This window comes from Heloderma suspectum, chromosome 2, assembly GCF_057233095.1.
Source record: "Heloderma suspectum isolate Gila_16-S chromosome 2, 16-S_ref, whole genome shotgun sequence".
NCBI classification, from domain to species: domain Eukaryota; kingdom Metazoa; phylum Chordata; class Lepidosauria; order Squamata; family Helodermatidae; genus Heloderma; species Heloderma suspectum.
Genome location: NC_139459.1, coordinates 279,654,529 through 279,674,946, shown reverse-complemented (window position 1 = coordinate 279,674,946; position 20,418 = coordinate 279,654,529). Strand labels below are relative to the sequence as shown.

At 43.9% G+C, this 20,418-nt stretch overlaps 1 protein-coding gene across 1 annotated transcript in view; it reads left to right on the top strand.

The window, feature by feature from the left end:
• MST1R (macrophage stimulating 1 receptor) overlaps positions 1–20,418 on the top strand; it is a 67,785-nt gene that overhangs the window by 13,682 nt on the left and 33,685 nt on the right. The window contains exons 2-5 of the mRNA XM_084839579.1: positions 9,034–9,222; positions 10,538–10,663; positions 11,875–12,045; positions 16,978–17,156. Of these exons, the coding sequence (XP_084695705.1) occupies positions 9,034–9,222; positions 10,538–10,663; positions 11,875–12,045; positions 16,978–17,156 (665 nt within the window). The remainder of the gene's footprint in view (positions 1–9,033; positions 9,223–10,537; positions 10,664–11,874; positions 12,046–16,977; positions 17,157–20,418) is intronic.

Sequence of the window (20,418 nt, the reverse complement as noted above, 5' to 3'; positions counted from 1 at the left end):
TTCAATCTTTCCCAGCATCAGGGTCTTTTCCAATGAGTTTTCTCCTCGCATTAGGTGGCCAAAATATTTGAGCTTCAGCTTCAGTATCTGTCCTTCCAATGAGCACTCAGGGTTGATTTCCTTTAGGATGGACTGATTGGACCTCCTTGCAGTCCAGGGGACTCGTAAGAGTCTTCTCCAGCACCACAGTTCGAAAGCATCAATTCTTCAGCGCTCAGCCTTCCTTAGAGTCCAGCTCTCACAGCCATACATTACTACCGGGAAAACCATAGCTTTGATTATGCGAACCTTTGTCGGCAAGGTGATGTCTCTGCTTCTTACTATGCTGTCTAGGTTTGCCATAGCTTTCCTCCCAAGGAGCCAGCGTCTTTTAATTTCATGGCTACAGTCACCGTCTGTGGTGATCTTGGAGCCCAAGAAAATACAATCTGTCACTGCTGCCATTTCTTCCCCTTCTATATGCCAGGAAGTGATGGGGCCAGATGCCATGATCTTAGTTTTTTTAATGTTGAGTTTCAAACCAGCTTTTGCACTCTCCACTTTACCCTCAACAAGAGGCTCTTTAGATCCTCTTCGCTTTCTTCGCTTTTTTTTTTTTAGATCCTCACAGGTAGGGGAGGTTTAAACCTTCAAAGCCGATTTCTGCCACCAAATTCCCCCCTGGAGGGACTAAAAAAAGAGGAGAGGAAACCTCCAATGGTGTAAGTTGAGTCTTTTTTTTCTTTTTGAAGCCCTGCATGGGGGGGGGGGGAATTGGGGGGGGATGGAAGCAGCTGAGGGAAAGGTTTAAATCTCCCCTACCTGTGGAAGGTGGTCCTGATCTGGCTCAGGGCCACATGTACTTAACTGGAAGTTAAAAAAAAAAGAAAAAGACAGAGAGAGAGAGACTCATCTGCACACTACATATTTAACGAAGCATGTAGTTCAGCCCTAAGGCCTGTGTAGATGACAGGTAATACATGAAGGGGAATTGGCTTTGCAGACTGCTGCCATGAGCCCAATCCTCCCTCCACATGCTGACTGTATGCAGATAGTCATTTGAACAGGGATTGTCCATTGGATTCACATAAATTTTCAGCATATAAGACTTTAATAGCTTACATAAATAGGCTAATAATTCACTGTTGCCTATTACCTGCAAGCCTGCTCTTGCATTAGCTGAGCTGTTGTGATGTCACAAGGAGTCAGTTCCAATGATATGCAGTGGCTGACTTGAGCAAAAAGCAGCAACACCTATTCGTGTGAGTGGTCTGTGTGGGTTAACAGTATGCAGTCAGAGCTACAAATTCGTGCAGATCAACTTGCATGCAAAAAAAAAAAAATCACAAGTTTGATTCTTCTCTTCATGGGAGGGGAGCTACGATATCATATGTGCTTGAAGCTCTGATGTTGCAGCTCTCACCTGAGTAGACCATGCCCATGAGCAGTTTATTTGCATGTCAGCCGCAAGCATAGTCAAAATAAACTTAGAGCCTTTCTTCACGAGGCATTTATTGTAGGCTCATGATACCTCACTCATGGTAGTTTTTGGGTCCTTTACATGACCTCCTCCAGGGCCTCTCCTCTGCTCTGCAACCATGGGGGGTGGGGTTTGAGGTGTTCTTACAAGAAATGTCTGGTATATGTGTGAATGGCGGCATGAAACCCTAATGTATTTGTGCAATTTCTCTATACCACAGTGTCATCTAGTGATGGCGTAATGGAACATATAGAAAGGCAGAGAAAGAAAACTCCAGAAAAAAAAGTGTAAAGAAGCTGATCTTAATCGCATAAAGAACCCAGAAGCAGAAGCCTCACTAAAGTGGCAGGTTAAAAGCCTCATGAAGAAAAGCCCACAATGACTAAAAAGGCAGGAAGCTAACTGCTTCTAAAGAAAGTGTTTAGCTTGGATTAGTTTTATTTGCTGTTGCTGTACATTTTCTTTTGGCTTTTTTAAAATGGTCTTTTATAGCTGTTTTACATTTTTAACATTTAAAAATTGATTGGTTTAAAATTTTGTATTGAGAACTACCTTGAGGATTTCTACCAAAGACATGATGTAGATGTTTTAAATAAATAGCAGTAAATGGTCAGATTTTACAATGGAGGGAAGTAAACACTGGGAATCCCCCAGATGGATTGGTTCATGAATAATATAGAGTGAGGTAGCCAAGCTTGCAAGATTAAGCTATCATGACATGGAAATCCAGAGCAGATGACAAATAGCTCCAAATGTATCTCTCCAAACTGCGGGAGTGTGCAACAAAACGGCAAGTGAGATTCGGGATAAACAAGTGCAAAATAATACACATTGGAACATTCACAATTCTAACTTTACATAAATTGTTTTTATCTTAACTGCCTTCCTGCACTGAAGTGTATAGCAGGCAGCTCACAATAAAACAACTACAAATCATCAAATGCAAACTTGTAAAATAACAAACGAACAATAAAACAGTAAAAACCAGCAGCTAAACCATCAAAGAGGCAAAACTAGAAGAATACTCGCTGGAATTAAATTGTTTTCACTGCCTGCTGAAAGTATGATGTGGCAGTGAAAAAGACACATAAGCATAAGGGAGTTTCATAGGTTAAAAATAATCATTTAGCTTGAAGGTACAAAAAAAAAGGGCAAGTAAGGGAGCAATCCTATGGCACTAGTCAGTGGCTAGACAGCCATAGGGTATCTAGCTTTCCAGGAACCGACCTCGGAGCCCACGCTCTGAGGTCAGTTCCTGGAGAACTGACCTGCCCTGGAGGCAGCGCAGAACAGCCCTGTGCTCCATGCTTGCAAGAGGAGTGCGGAGTGGCCAAAATGGGGCGTTCCCGGAGGGTGTTCCGGGGCAGGGAAGGTGGAAATGCCTGTACGACACATCCAATATGTTGTCCAGCAGCCTCCTCCCCCACTCTGCCCTCTCGTGGTTAGCTGCAATCGGCTGTCTTGCCAAAAATGCAGGGCAGGAGAAGCGCAGAGGGAACAATCCCCTCCATGCTTCTCCTTCCTTGCATTGGATAGGCGGTCGCCTCCAGGTTCGGCATAGGATTGCACCCCTAATTATCAATTAGTTGGGACAGCATCTTCCCCCTCCCTCCCCCTTAAGAAATTGGACATCTAAGGATAAGGATGGGTTGTGTGCTACAAGGTGGATACAAGGCAGGTATACAAAGACAACAGGAAGGAGATGGGAAAGAACCTCACACAGGGCCTAGGGAGTGGTGGGGGTGGGTGGGGGGTTGGATGTGCATTAACCAGATAACAGATGAAGATATTCAGTGAGTGCTGCATTTAGGGAAGGGTGTGTGTATATTTCTGGCTTCAGTAATAGCAGAGATCTAGAAAGAACAGTCAGAGGATGATTCTGTGGGGAGAATTCCAGTTTGATATCTGATCCCTGCCCCTCTCCTCTCCTTTCTCCTGACATCCATTGTTACAACTGCAATACTGAGAGGTAACTCTCCTGATGTTACAACATGATGTACAGTCAGGGCCAGAAATATTGGAACAAGGATAACTGTTTTGGCAGTTGGCCTCTGTACACCACCACATTGAAGATGAAAGGAAACACACCCAGATGGGAGCAAAGTCAGGACGTTCAGCTGTAATTCAAGGGGTTTTGACAAAAGTGGGGCACTGACCATTCAGGAAATACAGCCAGTTGCATACACACACGCCCATTGTTGGTGACTCATAAGTAATGGAAGCAATGGCTGACAAGCAGCTGCATGGCCAGGTGTGGCCTGTTTCCTGGGTACCCCATGACCAATCAAGCAGATAAAAGGCCTGGAGGTGGTTCTGAGTGTTACATTTGCATTTGGTAGCTGTTCACTGGAACTCCCAACATGAGGTCCAAAGAGGTGTCCGTGTGATTGAAGGAGGCCATCATTAGGCTGAGGAAACAAAATAAACCCATCAGAGAGATAGCAAAAACATTGGGAGTGGCCAACACAACAGTTTGGAACATCCTGAAAAAGAAGGAATTAACTGGCAAGCTCAGCAACAGCAAAAGGCCTGGCAGACCACAAAAGACAGCTAAAGTGGATGACCGCAGAATTCTGCTCATGGTGAAGAGGAACCCTTTCACAACATCTAGCCAGGTCAAGAACGCTCTTGCGGAGGTAGTCATGTCATTGTCAACATCTACAGTCAAGAGACGGCTTTATGAATATAAATACAGAGGCTTCACAACAAGGTGCAAACCACTGGTAACGCTCAAGAACAGACAGGCCAGATTAACCTTTGCCAGCAAACACCTAAAAAATCCTGCCCAGTTCTGGAATAAGATTCTTTAGACTGATGAAACCAAGATTAACTTGTACCGGAATGATGGGAAGAGAAAAGTATGGAGAAGGAAAGGAAGAGCTCATGATCCAAAGCATACCACATCATCTGTCAAACATGGTGGAGGCAGTGTTATGGCATGGGCATGTATGGCTGCCAATGGAACTGGGTCACTGGTGTTTATTGATGGCTTGACTGCTGATAAAAGCAGCAGGATGAATTCTGAAGTGTATAGGGCTATACTTTCTGCTCAGATTCAGCTGAATGCTGCCAAACTGATAGGATGCCACTTCATATTGCAGATGGATAATAACCCGAAACATACAGCAAAAGCTACCCAAGAGTTTCTCAAGGCAAAGAAGTGGGATGTTCTCCAATGGCCAAGTCAGTCACCTGATCTCAACCCAATAGAGCATGCTTTTCACTTACTGAAGACAAGACTGAAGGCAGAAAAACCCACAAACAAGCAGGAGCTGAAGGCAGCTGCAGTAAAGGCCTGGCAAAGCATCTCGAGGGAGGACACTCAGCATTTGGTCATGTCCATGGGTTCCAGACTTCAGGCAGTCATTGACTGCAAAGGATTTTCATCCAGGTATTAAAGGCAATCCTTCAGTTTGAAATGATGTTGGTATGTTCCATTACTTATGAGCCACCAACTATGAGGGTGTGTGTGTATGCCACTGGCTGTCCTTCCTGAATGGTTTGTTGTTGTTTATTCAGTCAGTCACTTCCGACTCTTTGTGACTTCATGGACCAGCCCACGCCAGAGCTTCCTGCCGGCTGTTGCCACCCCCAGCTCCCCCAAGGTCGAGTCCATCACCTCCAGAATATCATCCATCCATCTTGCCCTTGGTCAGCCCCTCTTCCTTTTGCCTTCCACTTTCCCTAGCATCAGCATCTTCTCCAGGGTATCCTGTCTTCTCATGATGTGGTCAAAGTACTTCAGTTTTGCCTTTAATATCATTCCCTCAAGGGAGCAGTCTGGCTTTATTTCCTGGAGTATGGACTGGTTTGATCTTCTTGCAGTCCAAGGCACTCTCAGAATTTTCCTCCAGCACCACAGTTCAAAAGCATCTATCTTCCTTCGCTCAGCCTTCCTTATGGTCCAGCTCTCGCAGCCATAGGTTACTATGAGGAATACCATTGCTTTAACTATGCGGACCTTTGTTGTCAGTGTGATGTCTCTGCTCTTCACTATTTTATCAAGATTTGTCATTGCTGTCCTCCCAAGAAGTAAAGTCTTCTGATTTCCTGGCTGCAGTCAGTGTCTGCAGTTATCTTTGCGCCTAGAAAGACAAAGTCTGTCACTGCCTCCACGTTTGCTCCCTCTATTTGCCAGTTATCAATCAAGCTGGTTGCCATAATCTCGGGTTTTTTGAGGTTTAACTGCAACCCAGCTTCTGCACTTTTCCTGAATGGTTAGTGCCCCACTTTTGTCAACCCCCTTGAATTACAGCTGGAAGTCCTGACTTGGCTCCCATCTGGGTGTGTTTCCTTTCGACTTCAATGTGGTGTGTACAGAGGCCAACTGCCAAAACACTTATCCTTGTTCCAATATTTCTGGCCCTGACTGAATGTAGGCTGAGTGATCCTCAAGTATACCGTAAGAGTTTGGAGTAGGGATATTTGGGGGTGGGGGATACTTCCTTGGTTTCTTGCCCCTTTCCTCTAAATCACCAGCCAGGCATGTTGTCTTTCACTCCTTTCTGGAGTCCTGTTGACTAGAGTTGAGGGAACACTTTCTTCTGCATCATATTTGCTACCTAGTTATTTTCTAGTCAGGACAAGTGAGCACAAGTCTGCCCACCTGTGTAATGTTTTCAACTGTTGGTAGAAAGGGAGAGATTTCTGGATCCTACTTTGATTTATCGGTTTCAGTTAGTCTGCTCTAACTCAGTGACTGATAGCAGGCAGAAGTGGAAAGGCTTGGAAGTGGGTGTGAAACGCATTGAGGGAAGTCCCACAGTAGGTACATTCCAGAAACTAGAAAGAAAGGTGGGGCCCTGAGTCAGCAGAGCACTGCAGCTGACCAAAGGGTACATGACAAACTGTAACTGGTTTACGTGATATAGCTTCCCCACAAGGGACCCTGGAAGCTGGAGTGGAGAGTGTTTATGTGGAATGATCTCTAGCAGAGAATGGTTACTACCCTCTGAGAAACCCATTCATGCAAAAAGAGGTTTTCACAAACCACTTCATCCCATAATTATACCCCAAGGCTACCTTGTTAGAATGTCAGATTATTCACACAGTTGTGTGTGATTTTAACATGGTTGCTTCAGGGTAACTTAACCCTGTCGATTTAGGCTCCATGCAAGATCCGTTATGTGAGAATTTCCTCCTGAAATTGCCTTCTTCCATCATATGAATGAATGCCTTGGTGTAGTCTATTGTGTTTTTATATGAACAGCTAGGAGAAGTTTTGTTTCTTCTTTGCTTTTGCCATAAACTCAGCTGTATTTTGAGTGTAAAAATAAACAAATCCAGATGTGTCGAGGGAAAGCATCCTGTTTTTAAAATTCCATTATGGGGGAAAACAGAGATTGCAGATTGATAGTTCCTCCAGATTAAAGATCTTTCTGCAGAATCAGTCAAAGAATATATGTCCATCTTCGAATTGAGACTTTGGCCTAGATCAGGCATAACTGGAAAGTATGATTAATGAACTGCAGTACGCCTTAGGCTCATGCACTCCCCCCTCTTTTTTTCTTTTTCACACCAAAGAGAAAAGAGAAGGAGATTGGAGGCTTTTGATTTCGATTTTAAACAAGCCACAGTTCCCCATGATGTGTGAATTCCAGGAATTGTGGTTTGTTTAAACTATGGTTACTGAAATCAAGCCAAGATCAAACTGTGGTTTTAGATTCTGGCAGTTCTTAAACGATAGTTTAGGCAAATCACACTTCCCCAAGTTTGGATGCTTCATGGAACTGTTCTTCACTTAAAACGGAGCAGATGCTTCCAATCCCCTCTTTGTGGGCATGTAAGAGGAGGAGAGGAAAGGGGAGATGTGCAAACTTGGAACTTGCCACAGCTTTTTCACATGGCAGGAAACCTTGAGTTTGTGTGATACTACTGTAAGTTCTATTTTTTCAGTTACATTGCACAATATCCCATTTGACTTCTTTTCTTTTAAAAATTGGCTAGATGTGTTACATCAATTTCTCTCTCTCTCTCTCTCTCTCTCTCTCTCTCTCTCTCTCATGAGTGACCGAACCTATTCCTTTTTTTGCAGTTGTTATTGGGTTGGTTATATTGCCCTTTGCTTTGATCCCTAATCTCTGTGTCTCATTAATCTGATGTTGAGCTAATTTAAATTCCATTTCACAACATACCTTGCATAATTTTACTGTGTTTGCAGTAATTGGCTGGTATCTTCTGTAGCAACTGCTGTTGCTACTTAAAACTTTGCAAGCCTGATTGTGACTAAAGTGTACTGACTACTCTGTGTTTGGTTTCTTGCACGCTACGAATGATCAGTGTTAATCCAGGAACAAGTGAGAAGGCAGGCATTTGTGCATGAGCTGGTTGCATATATTGGAAGAAAATGTCCCTAGGGATCACAAGTGGCACTTCTTGACCCGTCCAAAAGGACAGCAAGTGACAATGCACTCAACAACGGAGTTTCCATGAGAGGACTATTCTGTCACCACAATGTTTTGTGCATTGGCTGATTTCTTTTACCTTAAATTATGATAATTTAGTTCCCACTAATAATTGGTTCAAGCACTGAGCGTTGCATATATAATAGACACAAGGTTTCTGTTGTGGTGATTTAGAATATAATAGAACTGGTTAAGTGAATCAGTAGAGGATAGTTGAATATTGGCTGCTGGATAATGGGATAAGGGTGCAATCCTCTACATGTCTAGACAGAAAAAAGTCCTACAACTCCCAGCATGCCCCAGTCAGCCATACTGGCTGGGGGATGCTGGGAGTTGCAGGCCTTTTTTCTGTCTAAACATGCGTAGGATTACACCCTAAAGGAGATAGCTACACTTCCTTGGATCTAAAGCAACCGTGAGTCATTGCCCCACATGGCTCCAGCAGAAGGCAAGGGTGAAACTGTCAAAATCTCTGTCTTACACTTCTTGGCCTTGGCAGGCTGAGAAAGAAGGTTAGTGAGTGTAGACCAGATTCTTGGTACTTAACCTTCCTACATGTGGTAGCTCGGGGTCAGGGCCTAGCAGAGTCAGAAGCAAACTGTGATCCAGAAAGTCCAGTGGTCAGGTTCCAGAGCAGGCAAACAGTGATCCAAATGTCCAGGGGCAGATGATGTTGTCTAAGACAATCTGGGAGTCTTTTTTGGTCTGTGGGGTTTGTACCCCACCCTTCAATCAAATCCCCAGGTTCCACAGCAGGTGGACAGGAGTCTATTTTTCGCCTTCTCTCATGGACAAGTTGCTCAGACTGAGGAACAAAGGCTGGAGCAACACCTGTATAGGGACAGCCAGGCCTTTGGTGGTTCCACAGGTCATCAGGTATGACTAGGCTGACAAAGTCTTAGTGCTGTCCTGGACCTTACAGGGGTGGCACTGCAGCATAGCAGAAAGCAGGGTAGGGTGCTCCCTCTGCCCTCTCTGTAGTGCAGAGGGCAACATGCATGGGCCCTGCCACCAAAGTCCCTGGTATGACTAGGGTGAACAAATATGAAAGAGGATAGGGCTCCTGCACCTTTTAGTGGTGTAGAAGAGGGATTTCCGCAGGTGTAGCCACTGTACTCAAGTTTCCAGTGCCTTAGTGTCTGAAATAACTTCTGTTCTTTGTCATGCCAGGTAAACCTTTCAGCCCCAGTGGTGGATAACAGCTGCATCAAGAAGCCCACCTACATCACTACAGATGGCTACAGGGTGGACCTCTTCAATGGACGTATGTCTGATGTGCTGCTGACCTCCATCTTTGTAACTGTAATAGGTGACGTGACTGTGGCTCACCTAGGCACATCAGAAGGACGTATTTTGCAGGTCAGTTAAACTCAGAGTTGCAGACCTGTGCTCTGTCTATTACAATGTGTTTATAATATGGTGAATCTTTTGTTGCTATGAGCTACCACCAACGTTTACATGCCATTTTGTGTTTAAATGTCTAGGAACATAGGAAGCTGCCTTATAGCGAATGAGACGGTTGGTCCATCTAGCTCAGTACTGTTCACATTGACTAACAGTGGCTCTCCAGGGTTTCTGGCAGGAATTTTTCCAGCCCAACCTGGAGATGCCAGGGATGACCTTTGGCATGCAAAGCATGTGCTCTACCACTGAGCCATAAAACTTCCCTAATGTCTGTCTGTCTGATATTTTTAAAGCCTTACAGTTGAAAACCAATCCATTACATTTAGGAAATGTTTGTGTTACAAATGTAAACTGTCTTATTTATTTATTTATTATTTTCTTATAAGAAGCCCTGACAATTCTGAGCGGGTTAGGGATCTCAGATAGGGAATTCTCTGTATCGGCAGAAAGTTATAATCCCCAGGTTTCCTTGTGGGAAGCCACAGCAGTTAAACCAGTCAAAAAATAATTTAGTTTGTAAGAGGAGATGCTCTGCAAGGATTCATCACTGTTGAAGTTATAACAAGTTATACTGGGGTTGTTGGAGAGTGCACTTGTGGTTGATGGGAATGATGAACACGGATCCCTGGTGTCCAAATCAAAGGTGACATGTGTCTGTGTCACCGTCTCATAATTCTTAACGGCGCCCAGAGATTATTGTGGAAATGTGCAGTTACAACTAGGGATGTCACGGGCGCCTGACTGGGTCTGGAAGTCCGTCAGGCCTCCCCCACCCGCAACCCCCGGACTGCGCCCACCAAGCTGCTGTCCTCTCTTGCCCCCCACTCACGCCCTCCTGGACTCACCACGATCTCATCCAGCGAGCACCCACCATTTTCCCGCCTTTTTTTCTGCGTAAAAAAAGGTTTTTGAAAATGCGCATATTTAAATATGCGCAGTTTGGGGCTGGGAAAGCTTATTAAGTGCAATATTAGAGGTATTGCGCAGAAAAAAGGTGGGAAAATGGTGGGCGCTCACCAGACAGTATCGCGGTGAGTCCAGGAGGGCACGAGCAGGTGCGAGTGTGGGTCAAGGGGCGCAACTGGTGGCGGCACTTCAGCAGACACCTGGAGAACCCGAGCTGGGGTGTGCTCACACATCCCTAGTTACAACTCTCTTGCTTTAATCAGCAGCCTGGTGTGTTTTGTCAACTTATTGAGGAAGTTCCCTGCAACTCTTCCTGCTCTATTGAAAACAGCAGTTGAGGGGTGTTTTGTATGTGTATTCCCAGGTGGTGCTTCAGGGATCCAGTGTCTACACAATCAAAGTGGCCAACTTCTCCTTAGGGGAGGGCTTGCCCGTGCTGCGGGAGGTCAGCAAGCTGCAGGACTCTTTGTTGTTTGTCTCAGGAAATAAGGTAAGGCTCTTAAACTTGACTGTACTTGGGTTGGGAGCTCCAAGGAAGGATTACTGACCTCTATTTGTCGGAGGGAGGAGGGTTATTCCAAAGGTGCTTTGATTCTACATTGGAACAGAATGTTGGGGCTGCTTTAGTCTGTGATCCAGCACCTCAACCCAATTGTAGATGTTTAGCAAAATCTAGTAGTAGAGGTTTTCAGCACCAGTTTAGAATGCATACAGAAGTTGTGCTTGAAAGCTTCCCACATTTAAAAAAGTCGTACTTGCAGAAAACTAATACATCAAGGAGAATGCTGGGCTTGAATTCTTCCTGACATGTTAGATTTCCACGAGCAGAGCACTTGTGTGGTGTGAGAGCATCAGACATTCAATCCACCACTTGTGTTCTGAGGATATACAGTCTTCCTGGGAATCTACTAAAAGCATTTTCTGTTTGGCCTTTTAGTAGGATCATTGTTACAAAGGATTTGTTTGCAATGTCCACATAGCAGCTGTCTCCTACCTTGATAATACAATGGCTTATTTGAAGTGCTTCTCACCATATCCTGTCATTAGGGGGGGAAATGGCTCTTCCATCTCTAGGAATTTATGTTTCTACAGGAATCCTTTAAACCTGCTGATCTCTAGCCATTAATTATCTCACCTAGGATGTTGAACTTTAACTGAAAAATTGGTGCTTCTAATGGGACATTTGACTGTGCTTCCTGTTCCTCTTCTGATATTTCTATGGCTACATATCTAACCTTTTTTGGTCTGGGACTCAGTGATTTCATCAAATGCAAAGGGTCAGGCCCATTGGATTGCAGGTAGATTTTTGGCATTGTCTGCTGCCAACTCATTCATCCAGTCATTCTAGCTTTACTAGAAAAAACATGTATCTGGGCAGGCAGTTGTAAAACCGATCTTGGGACCTAATGACAGCTCTTTACTATGACCAGAAATATTATAAACCTGCATGCTTTGTCTCTCTACTCTTTTGATTCCAGCTGTGAACAAGGAGTATGGCAAATGGACAACTAAGGCCACCCTGTTGATGGGAGTTTCTGTTAGGGTAGCTTGTTGGGTCCCTGTTGTAGGGAAAATGGCTGAAGGGTGGTATAAAATACTTATGATGGATGGATGGATGGATGGGTGAGCCCTAGTTCCTGCTGTTAGAAGGCCTGTCAGTCCCTTTGACAGCTGATCTGATATTCTTTGTCCCTCTTTCAGGTATTCCAGGTGAAACAGACTGGTCCAGGCTGTCGCCATTTCCTGACATGCCTCCGCTGCCTGAAGGCAGAGCATTTTATGCGATGTGGCTGGTGTGGAAATTCATGTACCCATCAGGAAGAATGCAAGGAAACGTGGAACCAAGAGACCTGCCCCCCTATCCTCACTAATGTATGCAACTATCTCCTTATGTATGATATTGGCCAGTAGTAAATTGGCATGGTGGTTAGTGCTCACTGCAGCCATGCTGACTGAGCTCCTTGGTCCTCTGGAGCTTTTCATTTGGAGCTGCACAGCCTAAATGTTGCGTTAATAGTTTTCTTTTCCATAGGGTTTGTTTTCTCCTTCTTTCTTAACTTCTTCCTTATAGGTACTTGTAAACTGAGTACTTAAGACATTCCCTTCACTTGGGGCAATTTATTGGATTTGGAGCCGTGTGTGTGTGCATGGGTACATACTTGCCTTTACCTTTGTTCTGTGAAGTTTTTTATTTCCTGAAAGTTTTTCTTTTTTCCTGCAAGGGTGGCTTGGCACTGTATAGTTTAATTCTCCTATATCTTTTCTAGGGAGAGGGTGTTCTTTTTCTAAACATAGGGCACAAAAATTCACAAGCCTAATGCAACTTTATTTATTTATTTCATTTCATTTCTATACTGCCCAATAGCTAAAGCTCTCTGGGCAGTTCACAAAAATTAAAACCAAACAGCACACAAATAAACAATTTAAAATATATAGAACATTAAAACCACAATATAACAATACAACCACAATAAAACCTAGCAGCAGTGCAGGAGTTTAAAATACAGATTTAAAACAGCAAAGCTAAAAGTTTAGAAAGCTAAAATGCCTGGGAAAATAAAAAGGTCTTCACCTGGCACCGAAAGGAATACAATGTAGGTGCCAGGCGAACCTCATAAGGGAGCTCATTCCAGACCGGGGTGCCACAACAGAAAAAGCCCTCCTTCTAGTAGCCACCCACCTCACTTCCTTTGGCAGGGGCTCATGGAGAAGGGCCGCTGACGATGATCTTAAGGTCTGGGCAGGCACATATGGGAGGAGGCGATCCTTCAGATAACCTGGCCCCAAGCCGTTAAGGGCTCTGAATGTTAATACCAGCACTTTGAATCGAGCCTGGAAACGGACTGGCAGCCAGTGCAGCTGAAAAGGTACTGGCGTAATATGAGCTCGCAGGCCAGTCCCTGTTAACAATCTTGCTGCCCTATTTTGGACCAGCTGAAGTTTCCGGACCGTTTTCAAAGACAGCCCCACGTATAACGCATTGGAGTAATCCACATGAGAAGTTATCAGAGCATGGATAACTGTAGCTAGGCTATCTCTGTCCAGATAAGGGCGTAGTTGGTATACCAGCCTAAGCTGATAAAAAGTGCTCCGTGCCACTAAGTTCACCTGTGCCTCAAGTGACAGTTCTAGATCCAAGAGCACCCCCAAACTACGAATGTGATCCTTTAGGGGGAGTGCAACCCCCTCCAGAACAGGTTGAATGTCACCTAGCCGGGCAGATGAACCACCCACTAGCAGTACCTCTGTCTTGTCTGGATTGAGTTTCAGTTTATTGGCCCTCATCCAGTCCATTACCGTGCCCAGGCACTGATTCAAAACAGCCACTGCCTCACCACGTTTTGATGAGAAAGAGAGGTAGAGCTGGGTGTCATCCGCATATTGATGGCACCTCAGTCCACACCTCCAGATAAACTCCCCCAGCGGTTTCATGTAGATGTTAAACAGCATAGGGGATAAAATAGAGCCCTGTGGAACCCCATGGCACAATTGCCATGGCACAGAGAAATAATCCCCCAGCACCACCTTCTGGAATCGGCCATCCAAGTGGGAGCAGAACCACTGTAGTGCAGTGCCTCCAACTCCCAACCTAGACAACCTATCCAGAAGGATACCATGGTTGATGGTATTGAAAGCCGCTGAGAGGTCCAGAAGAATCAACAGGGTCGCACTCCCCCTGTCCCTCTCCCGGCAGAGGTCATCCCACAGGGCAACCGAGGCAGTTTCCATTCCAAAACCAGGCCTGAAGCCCGATTGAAATGGATCTAGATAATCCGTTTCATTCAACAGTGCCTGGAGCTGTCCTACAACCACCCGCTCAAGCACCTTGCCCGGGAAGGGGATGTTGGCCACTGGCCTATAATTGTTAACATCCTCTGGGTCCAGGTTAGGCTTTTTCAGGAGTGGTCTAATTACCTTCTCTTTTAAAGCAGCAGGCACCACTCCCTCTCTCAAGGAGGAATTTACAACCTCCTGGACCCAGCCGGACATCCCCTCCTTGTTTGATTTGATAAGCCATGAAGGGCAAGGGTCAAGCACACAAGTGGTTGATCGGACTTGGCCAAGCACCTTGTCTGCATCCTCAGGCCTCAGTAACTGAAACTCATCCAATAAAACTGGACCAGACGGTGCTCTGAATGCCTCTACCAATGGAACTGCATTAATCATGGTGTCCAATTCATGACGAATCTGAGCGACTTTATCTTCAAAGTGCCTTGCAAACTTATCACAGCATGCCACCGAGGGTTCCACCGTCTCTCTCCCTGGGCCAGAATGTAACAGGCCGCGAACCATTCGGAAAATCTCCGCTGGATGACACTGAGAAGATGCAATGCTGGTGGAAAAGAACTGTCTCTTTGCCACCCTCACTGCCACAGAGTAGGCTTGATAGTGGGCTCTTTCCTGTGTTCGGTCAGACTCCGCACGAGTTTTCCTCCACCTGGTTCTAGCCATCTTTCTTAATATTGCGCACTCACACTATTTTTTGGAATGGCTGACCATGTCTCCCTCACACAGGAAATGGTCATTAGAACAAGTGGACCAAAAGTTTTCAGCTATAATTAGAGATGTAAAATTATTGGAAAACTGGAAGTTTTGGAAAAATTGAAAAATAAGCTGGACTTTTTTTTTTAGCACCCTTTACCAATTTAAAGTTGATTTGTTGCTTTAAGACATCCTTCACCAATGTGATGCCCTCCAGATATTTTGGACTTCAGCTTCCATCAGCCTCAGACAGCATGGCCAATGGTCAGGAATGCTGAGCACTGTAGTCCAAAACATCTGGAGGGCACCAGGTTGGGGAGGGCTGCTTTAGGAACACAGGAATGTTCCTGAAGTTATTTTATGTATTACTTAGTTTGCTCATAAAATTATATTTAAAACTTTTAAAAGTAAACTCAGTAAATTTGTAATTATTGTCTGAATTGATCAGAACTACATTAAATGACTGCTACAGCATCAGAAACATAGGATTCTATAGAACAAAACCCAAACTGTCAAGAATGCACATTTACTGACAAGATGCAAAATGGTGACTCTGTTCACATGTTGGGAAACTGAGCATAAATGTCTATCAGTAAAATATACTTTAGATCAATAACTTTAATAAGGAATGAAAGAAATAACTATGCTGGGAATCTTAGAGAGGATTAAAAATATTTTTCCCCATGGCTTCATTATTTCCAGACATTTTACATCTCTAGTCTTTCTATAAAAGTGTTCTTATTACATAGATTTTAGAAATCATTTTGGGGAGAGTAAAGGCTAGGTACCAATATGTAAATACTTCATCTTAAATTCTAAAAGAAAATATTTCATAATCCAAAGCTGTTCAATTTTTCAGAAAAAAACAAATGTGGTCCTCAGATAAAATGGGAAAAAGCCGTTTTTTTCTAAATTTTTCTGTTTTGTTTCTCAGCCTTCACGTCTCTAGCTATATATTATGGAGCTCTTCCTGGACTCTTGATGTTGGTCTTTCCCTTTGTTTGCAGTTGGTGGTGGTGCACATGAAATAACTCCAATGTGGAGACCACTTAAAATTGCTCCTCTTAGGGGCTGCCCTCCACACAGCAAACTCTTTAGTGTTCGGTGGCTCACCTGGGATTCACGTCATTGTGATTTTAAAAGTTCTCCTGATACCCATGGAGAGTCATTGCATAATAATGATTTGCTATATGGACGCAGTCATTGCTAGGGCCAGTTTAAAGCAGTCTCTCTGCACCCTTTGGTTTGTCTGCACCAATGGCTCTAATTTATATTAAGATCAGTTAATATTTAGCAAACCAAACTTTACACTAAAATTAACTTTAACCCTCATATAACTCAGTCTAATCGCAAGGAGCCATTAGACCAAATTATGTTTAACTTCAAAAAGAGACAGAGGAACACCTTGATAAAGGAATACATTTCAACAATTTAAACTTTTACATCACCTTTCCCTTGCACATTTTTTAAACTAGAAAAATAACTGATTAAAAGGTTATTAAAGAGACACCCTTGGATTCAAACTTAAATGTTTCCTGATTTCTAATAATTGCTTCATTTATATGGATAAACTCCCTGTATTAAATTCAAGTCAAACAGTGCACTGATGTGGTACTAACGACTGTATTGATTTTGAAGGTGGGCAACAGATTCAAATCCCTGCTCGTCAATGAAACTAACTGGGTGGCCTTGGGCCAGTCATTTCTCTCAGCCTGACCTTCGTCATGGGCTTGTTGTAGAGCTCAAATCCAGGGTAGCGCTGAATACAACAAAGATGGCGCTTTGGCAGGGGAAAGGGGGCAATACTTGTTCAGTAACTGTTCAGTAATTGTACACTAGCTGGTCAGCAGCCCCTTTGCATGATGGCTTGTTGCTATTTAAACCGTGGCAGCCTTGATTCCAGCCATTCTTCAAAAACACATGTGAGGTAATTGAAGTTAACTGGGGTGTGACCAACAACAACCATCAATTTCTGTTCATAATAACTTGCATAAACTTTTATTTGCATCCAGTTGAACTTCCCTTCATTATGTGCTAATAATAACAGCGTACCCTAAGCAAGTCATTTGACATCTTTCCCCCAAATGATCCACATCATAGCTTTAGGCTTTTTGCAACAGCCAGAGAGAGGGCCTGGAGAACGTTTGCCATTTCCCCTGTATATTCTCTTTGTGTAGGAGTATGCCTGTCCCATTGTATGGTGCCAGTAACAGGATATCATTGGTATTCAGAACTTCAGCAATAGACCACTGGACATGAGGGCTAATAAATCCCTACTGGTGACTAGTTATGTAACACTTGGTATCTCTTCTGCTTTCACAGTTTCATCCCAGAAATGCACCACTAAATGGCAGCACTAAATTGACTCTCTGTGGCATGGGGTTTCAGTCACGTCCATATTTCTCTGGAACTGATGGCACGCTTGCAAACCCTGGTGAATACCAGGTTACAGTGGGGCAGAAGAATTGCACTGTGCTGTTTGAAGAAAGCCTGGCAAACAGGTAAGATTTGAAAGCTGAAGAGCGTAGCTAAACCATATTCTGTCCCCCTTCCTTCTCCCGAGTTCACATTCTCACTCTTTCGTCCCACATTTAATTTCATGCATGCACACGCATGCAATGGCTTTCTGTAAATTTGCCCCAGGCATATAAGCACACATAGAAAGGTAAGCAGAGAGGAATTTTTAGTGGCTTTTCATCAGTTGTGGAACTTCTTCTCTCAGAGATTCATAAGAGTCAAAGCCTGAGCATCATTTGGAAGACTTGTAAGGCCTATCTGTTTGGCTTAGCTTTGGGATGTTTGGTAAGTCAGCAGAAAGGTGGGACTTTAATAGCATTATTTAGATCAGCATTTGTTGTTGTTGTTGTTCAGTCGTTCAGTCGTGTCCGACTCTTTGTGACCCCATGGACCATAGCACGCCAGGCCTTCCTGTCCTGCGCACTCTCCCGGAGTGTGCTCAGGTTCATATTCATTGCATCAGTGATGCTATCTAGCCATCTCATCCTCTGCCGTCCCCTTCTCCTTTTGCCTTCAGTCTTTCCCAGCATCAGGGTCTTTTCCAGAGAGTTTTCTCTTCACATTAGGTGGCCAAAATATTTGAGCTTCAGCTTCATTATCTGTCATTCCAATGAGCACTCAGGGTTGATTTCCTTTAGGATGGACTGATTTGACCTCCTTGCAGTCCAGGGGACTCATAAGAGTCTTCTCCAGCACCACAGTTCGAAAGCATCAATTCTTCGGCGCTCAGCCTTCCTTACAGTCCAGCTCTCACAGCCATACATTACTACTGGGAAAACCATAGCTTTGATTAGACGGACCTTTGTCGGCAAGGTGATGTCTCTGCTTCTTACTATGCTGGCTAGGTGTGCCATAGCTTTCCTCCCAAGGAGCAAGCGTCTTTTAATTTCATGGCTACAGTCACCATCTGCGGTGATCTTGGAGCCCAAGAAAGTAAAATCTGTCACTGCTTCCATTTCTTCCCCTTCTATATGCCAGGAAGTGATAGGGCCAGATGCCACGATCTTAGTTTTTTTAATGTTGAGTTTCAAACCAGCTTTTGCACTCTCCTCTTTCACCCTCAACAAGAGGCTGTTTAGATCTTCTTCACTTTCTACCATTAGGGTGGTATCGTCTGCATATCGGAGGTTGTTGATAATTCTCCCAGCAATCTTAATTCCGACCTCTGATTCATCCAACCCGGCATTTCTCATGATGTACTCTGCATATAAGTTAAATCAGCATGGTGACAATATGCAGCCTTGTCGTACTCCTTTCCCAATTTTGAACCACTCGGTTGTTCCATGTCCAGTTCTTACTGTTGCTTCTTGACCCTCGTACAGGTTTCTCAGGAGACAGGTAAGGTGGTCTGGTACTCCCATCACTTTAAGAATTTGCCACAGTTTGTTGTGATCCACACAATCAAAGGCTTTAGCGTAGTCAATGAAGCAGAAATAGACGTTTTTCTGGAATTCTCTTGCTTTCTCCATGATGCAGCGAATGTTGGCGATTTGATCTCTAGTTCCTCTGCCTCTTCGAAACCCAGCTTGTACTTCCGGTAGTTCTCGGTTCGCATACTGCTGAAGCCTAGCTTGTAGGATTTTGAGCATCACCTTGCTGGCATGTGAAATGAGCGCAATTGTGCGGTAGTTTGAACACTCTTTGGCGTTGCTCTTCTTTGGAATTGGAATGTAAACTGACCTTTTCCAGTCTTGCGGCCATTGCTGAGTGTTCCAAATTTGTTGGCATATTGAATGCAGCACTTTAACAGCATCATCTTTTAGGATTTTAAATAGCTCAGCTGGAATACTGTCATCTCCGCTAGCTTTGTTGTTACTAATGCTTCCTAAGGCCCACTTGACTTCATTCTCGAGGATGTCCGGCTCAAGTTCAGTGACCGCACTATCATGGCTATCAAGGACATTACTATCATGGCTATCAAGGACATTAAGATCTTTCCTGTATAGTTCTTCTGTGTATTCTTTCTACCTCTTCTTAATCTCATCTGCTTCTGTGAGGTCCCTGCCTTCTTTGTCCTTTAATTTCAGAGAACATTATGTTTTTAGGTTGTAAACTGTCCTGAGCCTTCATAATAGGGCGGTCTGTACATGCATGACCTATAATGTTGAGGGTTAAATAATATTCCCTCTCCTCCAGGGGTTTCTCATTCCAAGTTGGAATGCAAGATTGAAGAGAATTCCTTTGTGCATGAAGAACAGTATGAGAGATGGAATAGCTTTAGTTTGGCCCAGTCTCCTCCATGGTCCCTCTAATGGAATGTCCTTGTCCTTCAGCACTCAACAGTGACATGTGCCAATGATGCTGAAGAACTTGTAGATTAAAGATCAGAAGTCTTCACTGACAACAGCATTGTGCTGTCTTCACCTCCATATGGCATATGTGGAGCAGGACAGGGGCATTCAGGTCACAGCTGATGAGCTGTATGTGGGAAACTGGTGAAAGGATGCTCCTTCCTCTTTCCTCAGACTGTGCTGTCAACAATCTGCTGTTTTTCACTAAAGAATATAAAGCCAGCTGTGGTTCACCCTCTGGTGTCTCCATGAGGGAAAGTGGGGCCAACCAAGTGACAGCTATAGGAAGATGGAGGAGTGCGTCATGTAGGTGTGTGTAGGCTTTGATGCAGAGTTCTTCCCTTTCACCTCTAGAGGTTTTGTGCCACTCAGCTTAAATTGATTTTTTATGGGCCGCTGTATTTTCCTCACCACTTCCCAAGCATCATTAGTTAAGAATTATAAATAAAACATTGTTGTTTATTTAAAATTTACTTCTCTAGAGCTTTCACGATCTACACGAGAGTACTTCAGAGTATAGAATATGAAGTCTAATATGACAGCCAACATTTCAACAGAATCCTGAATTTCTAAGTACATTTTAAAAAAATTTCTAGCAGTTAAACGGTAGGGGAGTGGGTCCCTTTCACTTAGCACAATGCTACCCATGTAGTTCCAGGTTCATGTCTCTTTTGTCTTACAAACCGAATTTCCCCTGTACTTTCTTTTCCTGCCCCTTGGAAAAAATTAAGATTTATATTCCGCAAAAAGAAGAAAGAAAAGGCACACACAGTTTATGGTGATTATGCAACTTGTGGAGCATGCATGTTTAATTAAGTTGTACAGATTTGCTCATTTTGATTCACTTATAGATCTTAGAATCTATGGTCAGAATATGGAATTTTCTAGAGTTCCTTTTGGTAAACTGTTCTGCCTGTGTGAGGTCCCGAGATGATGTCATAAGCATTACATTACA